This window comes from Microtus oregoni, unplaced genomic scaffold (genome assembly GCF_018167655.1).
Source record: "Microtus oregoni isolate MIOR12 unplaced genomic scaffold, Mior012 000035F_ref0000213, whole genome shotgun sequence".
NCBI lineage: Eukaryota > Metazoa > Chordata > Mammalia > Rodentia > Cricetidae > Microtus > Microtus oregoni.
In genome coordinates, this window is record NW_024543094.1 from 25,903,717 (window position 1) to 25,914,848 (window position 11,132).

At 37.5% G+C, this 11,132-nt stretch overlaps 1 protein-coding gene across 1 annotated transcript in view; it reads left to right on the forward strand.

Moving 5' to 3' along the window:
- The window catches only part of Plxdc2 (plexin domain containing 2), a 398,667-nt gene that overhangs the window by 332,689 nt on the left and 54,846 nt on the right, over window positions 1-11,132 (forward strand). The window contains exons 10-11 of the mRNA XM_041630585.1: window positions 6,230-6,296; window positions 10,923-11,070. Of these exons, the coding sequence (XP_041486519.1) occupies window positions 6,230-6,296; window positions 10,923-11,070 (215 nt within the window). The remainder of the gene's footprint in view (window positions 1-6,229; window positions 6,297-10,922; window positions 11,071-11,132) is intronic.

Genomic DNA, 11,132 nt, shown 5'->3' on the forward strand with positions numbered 1-11,132 from the left:
TTAACAATGCATTTAAAGAATAAGTCACATTCTTATGTATCAAGGTAAAATTCCACAATTTGTCTTGCAATATTGTCTGCCGACTAACTTCCTGATAGATTCTTCTGTAATCCTGTCTCTCCCAGAGATGTGTGCCATGAGAACTTTAAACATCACGTTTGTTGAATTAAGATATTTTGGGGATAAAATGTTAATACTACACCTAAGCCAACTAAGAAAACAGAAATACCCCATAGTAAAAATGGCATATTATTCAGTTTTTCTAAATTAAAATTATTAATGATAAAGATTGACATTTTAAACTTTATGATCTATTTTCTAAGCTTAAACCCTCTACGATTTAAAAAAAAATATTATTTCCCATTAGTTTTGAACCAAATCATTCTGTTTATCGTGTGTCTGTGAGAGCTTTTAGAAACAATTGCTGTGATTTGAGTTATCTAAACTCCTTTAGCTTCCCTAATGTGTGCGTTAATAGTTGATCTCCACCAACAATATAGACTCTTCTTGCAAAAGTAATCCTATTTCTGAAACTATTTCTTAGTGAAATAAACAGAAGTATGATGAGGTTTATACCTGATCTCTTGATTTGATAGATGCTGTAGGTAAGAGGAACATTGTTGTCTGGGTCACCTTGCTAGTGGAGTTCCTTTATCATGTCTTGGAAGAACCACTTAAATCAACACATCATTGATACTGAATGAAATGGGGAGGGCTTTGAAATGTAGCTCTCTAGGAGCTCAGAACTAGGTGGGGCTAAGAAGAGAGTAACTTGGAAATACTAAAACTGGGAACAGTTGTTCAAGGTTCCTAAAAATGAATATTTGAGGAATATTTTCCAAACTATGTAGTCTCTATTTCATTGGGTCTAGGTGGAAAAGCTTTGATCTCTCTCAAAAGAGTCTGTGGTGCCAATTCTCCCATGTGATAAGGACTTTATACTATTAACTATATACTACATGAGATGTGCATTCCACAGTAATGTGATACATAGGACAAATTCTTAAATATTTTATCAGTTTTGCCTGTAAGAGGAAATTCTCTTCACAGGTGTCTGATTTCCTGCATGCCTACTACATTGCTATCATTCAAGTATTAAAAACAGTGTTTTCTAGATCATTACCATAAAAGCAAGTCCTTTGCTTTTGCTTCTCATGATTATGCTATGTCTCCTGTTTCTTTTATAGATGGGGAAATAAACTTAGAAAAGAAAAATAGCAAAATTCCAATCAGATGGGAAGACAATACTGGGGTGTGTGTTGTATAAGCTACTACTAAAGTTAATAGGCTATTGCATAATTTTTAAATCATTAGAAAAGATAAAATTTCAAATTTTTCAGTCTAAAATTAAACTATTTGAGGTGATAGATAAATATGTTAATGAATTTAACCGAATTAACCCATATTGTGATATCACTTTACTTCAAATAAATATATAAGTGTGTGTGTGTGTGTGTGTGTGTGTGTGTGTGTGAATGCCTGCTTTACCATTGCAATGTGGAATATCTCACTTATCTTTGCTACCTATGTAATATCTTGGTAGTGGAAATGCAGCAGACAAAGCTAACAATTGAAAGAAAAAAAAACAAATTCCAGTTGTCACAATACAATAGAATCTTTTTGTTGTTGTTGTTAAGTAAGGGAAATTGTGGGGTGGTGAAATGGCTCAGTGGTTAAGAGTGCTTGCTGCTCTAGGGAGAATCCAAGTTCTGTTCCCAGCATCTCAGCCAGGAAGCTCAGGATCGTTTGCAATTCCAGCTTCAGCTCCAGGGGGATTTAATAACTCTGACCTCCACAGGCACATACATTCGCCAAATGTGCATGCACAGTCATGCCTGCCTGCACACACACACAGACAAATCTGATAAGAATAGAGAGGAAAACATACCTTAGAAAAGTTCTAATTCAAACACCTTACTTTGAATCATGCTTTCATGAAAGCCTGGCATGATCAACTTGAGCACAGCCAATTGTAACATTGATACTTGTACTCGGTATTGAGGCCCTCGGAGCAGGATGTGCTGACAATATCGATGGGAGAAGGATATCTCTCTGAGCGGAGAGAAGGCTTGCATTTTGGATTGACTAATTGGGTATTCCAGACTTCTGCAGTGTGAAAGAACATAGAACCGTTTGCTTCTGTTGGCTGTGATGAGCACAAACAAGGGTGGGTTGCAATAGGTGGACTGGAGAAGTGATAATTGGTCCTGGTCACAGCCTACAGGAAAACAGTAATTTCTGAATGTCTGTATGAAAAGAGTAACGAAGGGAAATGCTTGCTTACAGTGGAAACCACTGAGTTCCAGTTGCCAGAGAATCTTGCTCAGTTCACTCAGTTTGCAGGCATTGCAGATTAACACTGTTAAAATGTTGGAAAATCTACATATTAAGAAGATACGCCATGGTCAGGGTCATTCTTTGTAGGACTGTGTTGAGGAGACAGAGAAGGCTAAAAAGTATCTCAATGGAGACGGGAAAGTCTTCCCCAGAGAGCTTTCCTTTTATTTTCATACAGTTTAGAAATCATTTAAATTTACATAGCATACATGTACCGATTGCTGTTGGATACTATTTAGATCAGTAAATATAAAATAAAATCAGAAAAAAAGACCCCAGTCTTACCAGTTTCCATGTAGGTATGTCTGTAGGTACATATGTATCATGTGCATGCAGGCACATGTGCACCTGATTGCACACATGAATGCAGATACCAGAGGTCAGTGTTGAATGTCTTCCTTAATCACTCTTTTCCTATCTGAATCATAGCCTAGCAGATTCAGCTAGACAAGCCAGCCATCAAGCATCAGGGAAATGTTTTTAGTACTGAAGTAATATCTTTTGAGTGGACACACAGCAATACAGAAAACTGAAGGAAATTGAATTCCAATTTGTCACAATATAATCGAGCATTTAAAAGCAACAAAAATGTTGCTAAATTGAAGTCTAGCTCATATCCTTCATTTTCAACATGTTTTCTCCAGCTGTCCATGGACCAATCTAACCCAATCTGTACTTTCCTGGCACTGTGACTGGGGACCCAGCATACATGACCCACTGTTTCCTAAGTGCTGGGTACCTTAACTCAGATCTTCACACTTGATTGGAAAGCCCTTACCTCATTGAGCAACCCACCTGGTCCTAGTTTTGGCCATTTCCAAAGCAATCCTCAGTCCTTCCCAATTTTCATAAACTATAGAAAAATTATTAGGAAATGAACTGTGAATAAATAAACAAAAGTGAGTTACTTAATTGACTTCACACAGAACTTAATTTCACACACTATAACTTGAGGATTGTTTAATAAATCAAGGAAACTGTGTGTTCTGATTTTTTTCCCTGGTAAATTTAGCAAATTAAATGACTAATTTTTCTAAGTTAAGATTTGGTACAAGTTTATTATAAGTTAAATTAGTATATCCAAGTGAAACTTTTAAGTAAGAGTATATTAAAACAAACTACATTTTAAAATTATCTGTAATTACTAGTGATCAAACAACTCTTAAGGACTTTTTCTTTTTTCAAAAAAATTGCTATATTCACAGCTTCCAAAAGTAAGTATCAACACATTCTTTAATATTTAAACAGGTGACAGATAAGAAGAAGGTACAGCAGCCATCTCACTAGCCCAGAAATAAATAAGCACCACATCCCACAGTGTCACTGAGCAACAGCAACATAAAGCAAAGGAAAGCAGCCCATGAATCACAATCCCAGAGAACCTAGACAACAGCAAGGACCCTAAGAGAGACATACATAGATTTAATCTACATGGGAAGTAGAAAAAGACAAGATCTCCTGATTAAACTGGGAGCATGGGGACCTTAGGAGAGTGTTGAAGGGGAGGGGAGAGGTAGGGAGGTGAGCAGAGGAAAAGGTGGAGCTCAAAACAAAAAAGGAAAAAAAAGCTACAGCCAGATAAAGATCCGCAGCATCAGGATGCCAACACTCACATGGACCTTTATGCCACCCTTGAGCTTGTTCAGTGCAGGTGTTTGGTATAACACAGAATCCAATGGGTTGATCTTTCAATGGGTCAGTCTGGAGAGAATGATAAATATGGTCTGTCTTGCTGACAGGAAGGTTGTTTTCACATTCCATTGAATTGAATTATGCTCTCTCGGGCAGAACTTTGTCTCTGGTGAGGATTCTTAGAAAAAGCCGTGATGTGAACTCATTTCAAAACAAAGACCAAAAGAACAGTTGCAAATTAAAACCATAATAAATATTAAGTAAGAATTGGATGACATTTATTTTGCTAAGTAAATAAATTCCATTTAGATTAAAATACAGCACCACATTATTAACTATAAATATATATTCAATTATTAAAATTAAGGGAAGTATAAATATCCTTAATACTAATAGACTGACAAAACTAATTTAAATTTCTATGCAAAAAGATTTTAAGAGTCAGCTATATTAGATATAATCAGTATGATAGTCTGACTTCAATTTAAAATGATCTCAATCAAATTTAGCCATTAAGTCATGAGTAACTGGGAACTGGGTTGATGAATCAGTGGTAAGAACGCTGTTATACAGTTTTAAGCCTCTGAGTTCAAATCCCCCAAATTATTAACAAAAACTGAGTGGAGTCACTTATGCACCTGTAACCTTAGTGCCTTGGGAGGTGGGAGCTACCTCTACAGATTTCTGGGGGCTGATGGCCACCAGCTTCATTACAGGTTCAGTGAGAAAGTTTGTTTGAATGACAGAACAGGACACCTGTCATCCTCCTCTAGCCCCTGTGTGTCCCAGGCCTGCACACCCACAAGCACGCATAGACACATACTACACATATATACCACACAGACACACACACACACACAACACAGACACACCAAAATTATTATTTAAAAAGGTAAAGGTAAATGAACTGTTTTATGAGGGAAGAAAGAAGAAGAGTAAAACAGTTGGTCACAGCACTTTACGAAGCTTCTTTGGGTCCTGCTCTAGGTTGAAACTGCTGGGTCTTGACAACGAATGTGCTGTAATGGCCAGATAAAACAGACAGAAAAGTATTCCCATTGAGGGAAAGACTCTGAACACGATTTTATTGACGTGATACATGCCAAATCAGACATCTTTGGAGTGACCTAATCATGCATAGCTGTACATTTTCCCCAAACACACTCAAGATCACTGGAGAGACTTACATGGCACAGAAAAGTTGTTATGCTCAAGGTTGCCACTTATTACAGGGAAAGAAAATGAATTAAAAGTAGGATTGGGAAAAGATTCATAGGACATAGCCCAGCAGACCTTGTAAGACTAGAGTAGCTTCCAACTGTTCTTTTGGCAGCAACACAAGAAGCTCGCCCTGCTTTGATGTCTAGGGTTTGCCTTGAGGATCAGTCCGGCAGGGACAAATATGGCTGCCTTAAATCTCATTTATATCTCAGGCTCAATCAAGGTCTCCAGAACTCAACCTATTCAGAACAGACCAGGAATCGATCCTGGAACAAACTCTGACATTCCCAACATGTCGCATTATCAGCATAGTCTCTCTTGTACAGCCCAAGAATTAAGATCACCTTTTAATCGAGCAGGTTATACCAGGGATTAATGTGTTGGTTCTCAAACTGTGACTTACAACCCCTTTGTGGCCAAATGGCCCTTTACAAAAGTAGCATTATTAGATATCCTGCATACAAGATATTTACATTAAGACCCATAACCATAGCTAAATTACAGTTATGAAGTAGCTATGGAAATAATTTTATGATTGGGGGTCACCATGACACGAGGAACTGTATTAAAGGGTTGCAACATTAGGATGGTTGAGAATCATTAGTTTAAAGGTTATCCCATGGAAGCTGTTTGAAGACTTCAAACCTTTGAGTTTACTACACAATCGAGTGTTTATGAGATGGGGATACATAAATAAATGAATAAGAAATATTTTTAAAATGATGACTACAAATGATTTCTATGCATTTATTTTAGTGAATAACTACGAAAACGAGGGAAAGAAATCCAACATTATGTAATAGCGATTTGTTTATTTTGCTTAGGGTTACATCAGCGTTGTGTAGTGTGGGAAGAGTTGAGAGTGATGCCTTGCTCTGTGAGATGCTGACACTGGAGCAGGGATTGAGTGAGTGAAGTCACTCGGTGAATGGTATGCTTATCTGGAAATCTGAGAACTGTCTATTTACCAGTCTTTTTCTTTCTGTTCCCTTCCCAACATGCTATGCTACCTCTCTCCAACTACAATGGATCTTTGAAGATGCTCCAGTGGATTCGACCGCCACCGGCAGGACTGGGTGGACAGTGGATGTCCGGAAGAAGTACAGGTGTGCTCTGCCCTAAATCACTGGCATCAGTTTTACCCAGCACGTGACACTGCCACTTATTAGAGTGGTGTCTAATGGGGTTCTTTAATAAACTCAAAACATTGAAAGTGAATCCTTAATGTATGCCATTCACCACGGATAATGGCTTGCGTGTATCACCACACTTTATTCTTACCCTCCCTCAAGAGATAATTTTATTGTCATGAAGAAGGGTGAAGGAATACAGGATTGTAGCATACATGAGAGCTTCCAGCACTAGGTACCTATATAGGGATCCGGAGATCCAGAATTGAACATATATGCACAAAAAGCAGATTTCCTAAATATTTCCTCTTTTTTTTATCTTTTAAGTAGTCACTGTTCCTCTTTTAATATGATAGCAAAGTAATGGTTTGAGGGAAAGACTGATTGTAGTGAACTTGCCAGGCTATAAGACGCGAGACGTGGGTAATGTGATTATTAGTTTTTCACATGAAAAAGCAATTTTAACTTGACTAAAGTTTTCCTGAATCTTACTGTCAGTCATTTCAAAGTTCCGTAAGTTTTATATGTGCATTAAGTATTTCTTGTCCCTTATTAAATGTGAGTATCTGTATGAATATATGTGCACTACATGCATGATATGCTCACAGTGGACAGAAGAGGGCAGCAGGTCCCTCCATCAGGAGAGAGAGAGAGTTGCAGGTAGTAGTGAACCTTTTGCTGTGAGTGATGGGATTGAAGCTTCAGTTTTATATAAGAACAATGTGCTTTCTTCACCACTGAGCCATCTCTCCAGATCCCTCCTTCATTGAATTATAGAATATAAATTTTAATGGCAATTAATAATAATACACAAATTTTCTCATCTAGGGACTCTAGTCAAGCCCCAGTGATAAAACAGGAACCACTAGGAATATTGTGGGTTACTAGGAGCTTTGTGAAAATACACTTGAGTTTGGATAGCTCATAGAGGTCTTAAGAAATGCTCCTTTGAGAACATTCTGGGGCCCAAAATGCACCTCAGTGTGAGGCCCTCAGTCAGATCCCAATATTATAAAATAAAATTTAAGATAAATAAACAAAAGTAACACTCTTGAAAGTCAAGATGGGATATACATGTAATCTAGCAAGCAGGAGGATATGAATTTGAGGCTAACCTAAGAAACATGGTGAAACCCTGTGTAAAATCTCAACCAAAAAACTGGCCAACATTGCTGAGCTTTTAAAAGCACTATTACTGTGGATGCTTTAATCTGGTTTTTGTTATTCACCTGGGGAATTAGAGCATTTTACATGAACCATCATTGATCTCTGTTATCTCAGTTCTATGACACATTTCCATATACCACATTGACAAATCCAGTTGTGTTTTCAGATCCTTGTTTTGCTCATTGTCTTTGTTAGGGTTTCTGGTGCTGTAGTGATACACAGTGACCAAAAAGCAAGCTGAGGAGGGAGGAAAGCTTTATTTGACTTACATTTCCATAGCAGAAACAGGGCAGGAACCTGAAGGCAGGAGCCGATTCACAGGCTGTGGAAGGGTGCTGCTTACTGGCTTTTACCCTATGGCATGCTCAACCTACTTTCTCATAGAACCCAAGATTACCAGTCCAGGAATGGCATCACCTGCAACGATCTGGACCCTCTCCCACCTATCACCACTCATAAATAAGAAAATGCCCTACAGCAGATCTTATAAAGGCATTTCCTCAACTGAGGTTCCCTCCTTTCAGATAACTCTAGCTTGTGTACCAAGCTCATATGAGACACATTCATGTAACCACAGTTTTCTCAAAAAGATACTTGAAATGAATGTTCATAATTGTGTAAAAGTTCAGAATATGATCCAGATATTTTAGCTTTCTTGCTCCAAAGTATTCTCCCTATAAGCCTTACAAGGCAGAGAAAAGTGTCCTGGGTACAGTGGTGGATAATTTACCATGCTCTCTAGACTGTGATGGTACTAAAGGTCAGAATCTGATGCATTCTGTAATAATCCATGGTTCCTCTTTTCTACAATTAAATTATCCACACCACTAGCTTTGTGTGGTAAGCAGTCCTTTACTCACAGTTAAGTACACAAGTTCACCAAATCTAGCTCATGCTATCTACTGCTGATGTAAGGTTGGTCTCCTTTAAGCAACATTGGTATTAGCATTTGTTCCTCTGGGCCAACTCTGCTTTTATATTTGAGTTTTAAGTGTTACTTAATGTATTTTGTTCTCTTTGAGCAGATAGGGTTTTATCTGGGGAGGAATGATAGAAAGGGAATAAAGAAACGTGTTTAGAGATTTTCTTTATTTTGTGAAATTTCTAATACTCTTTTGAAATTTACATTATACACACAGCCTTCTTCTTTTGTAAATGCAAAAGCAAACCAAATCCAAGATTTTACCTTAAACACAGGATTGTTTATTAACTCAGTGAGACCAATAGATCCTAGACTTCTTTATTTTAAGATGTCTGGGACATCCACCTGCATATGTCTTTTCAACAGATGAATGTTTGAGCTTGGCTTTCAAGAGAAGAAGGTCAACTTGAGATGCAGATTAGTAAACATTCAATATCAAGATGTTAAATGAAACTCTGGGTATAGAGATGGAAGTGCATAAGAAAACACAGAGGGAAAGTGAAGGTCAAGAAATAGACATAAAAATTGCACAGCTAAAGGGAGGTAGAATAAGAAGGAAGCACGGGAGCTGTAAGAGAGGAGTCAGAAGATGAGCATCACAGAACCCGAGAGTGGGCATCTGTGTTCACTAATGTGGATTACCCGTAGGTTGGGAGATTTCGTAAATATGAAGATATACGGAAACACAATAGGAAAAATTCCGAGTTAGACATGGAGCAGTAAGATTGTAGTTAAGTGGAGAAACTAAGAGTTTGAGATGATCAAGGTAAACCAAATGCCTAGGAAGTCTGAATATGACTGGATGGAAAAGTAGAATAATTCAGTGCCAGGATGTATGGTGGAGCAGTGGGGGTCTAGATAGAGTGGAAGATTAGGCATACTTACCTTATGTTAGAGTAACAAGTCATCAGAGAATTACACTTGACTGATGTTGAAAAGAAAAAAAATTATCCAAATACCAAGTTCACAAAACCCAAGGGAGTGAACTGAATTGAATGCAGCTGGAAAAAATATGAGGCATGATAGCTGTCCTCTGGAATAGAAGGAAGGGGGATATGCTCAGGCAGAAACAAGTTTGATTTGTAAAAAAATCCTACTGATGGCCTCTTTCATCAAGGAAATGAAAGGTGAAACCAGGGCAGAACAGGGAGAATTACTCTGGGATTGCTGTTGTTAAGTAGAGTGAACTGGTACCACGGCCTTTGAACATATGATTATCCATATGCCAAACCATTTCCAGGCACTGTTGATTTTCTGAGTGAGAATGCTGATTAGTTTGTGGAGTTTGGGGTTGACTGTTACGTCTTGCCTGCCTTTGGCATGGGCAAGGCTAAGAAGTATTCTTGCTTTGTGCAGAATAGGGTATTTTCCAAAAAGGTGATTAAAATATGTGATACCTGAAGGTACTGAAGAGTTAGGTGGTGGTGATAGATGAAAGGACGTTAAAACAGAGCAATTATTGTATATTCAAGGGAGAAGAATCTCAGTGTAAAGTACATATGGAAAGAAGTAAGATACACGAGCTTTGAGAACAGTTCTAGAGATTTCTATCTGAATATCAGAAATTATGGATTATAGCTGGGGAGGAGTCAAAGCTAAAGGGATTAAGCTGAGTAATCTGTGCAAAGAATAAACTTAAACTTATTGTATATCTGACTAATAAAGCAGCTTTATAAAAACTCTACATTCACTGGTGGAAAGATTCTTTATTCTCCATTCATGACAAGACAGTTACTTACTAAAAATTTTCAAATATGTCATGAGTACTGCCCATATTTAGAGCAGCCACCTTTTATCAGAGCAATGAAATCTTTGAAACAAAAAGAGGTTGTTCACAACATCAACTTCTAGCTCTAGAATAAGAGTCCTTAATAGAGAAAACTGGGATTTATTTTTGTAGGTTATAAATTTTAAAAGAAAATGAAATCTGTTTCTTCTGGTATCTTCTATAGAGCCCTGCTAAGAAGAATTAGATTGTGTTTAAATGAAAGATTTATCTATGTGGTTTTGGATATTTCATGAGAGAAAACAAAATTTAAAATTTTTACTCAACCTGGAAAAGATTAATTTTGAGGTTGTAAAATAGCCTAGAGCAAAGAGGGAATGTTTAAGATATAACATTGTTGCTCTGTAGATCCAAAGAGGTGTGAAACCTTTTCTATAGGTACATGCTCTTCTTCTAACTTTAACTATTTTATCTTTTGATACCACATATTTCATAGATATTTCTATAAAATTAAAAAAGGCAAGATAAAGAATGATACAGAGGGTTAAACACAGGTAAAGTGGTGACTCCAAATATCTGCAGATGTGTGTATTTTGTTACATCCTCCCACTCTCTTATCTTATATACTTCATAAATTAACAAAATCTATGAAGAGTCTGGCACAAAAATAATTTACTCTTGACATCAATTTGAGATGTTTTGTAGTTTAAGTCCGATTTCGTTGATGTAAATTTAAAAGACAAAATGTGTTCAGTCTGCTGATTTTCACTTCCGTGTCTCCTACCAGTCAAAGGAGAAGATGTGTGAGAGCGCAGAGCCAGCGGAGAGTTCTCAAACCACCACAACCTCACACACAACCACCACGCAATTCAGGGTCCTGACCACCACCAGGAGAGCCGTGACATCCCAGCTGCCCACCAGCCTGCCCACGGAAGGTGCCCACAAGATTGTTTGCTTGTTTTTATAGGAAAAAAAAGATTGCTGTGTAACACCTGAT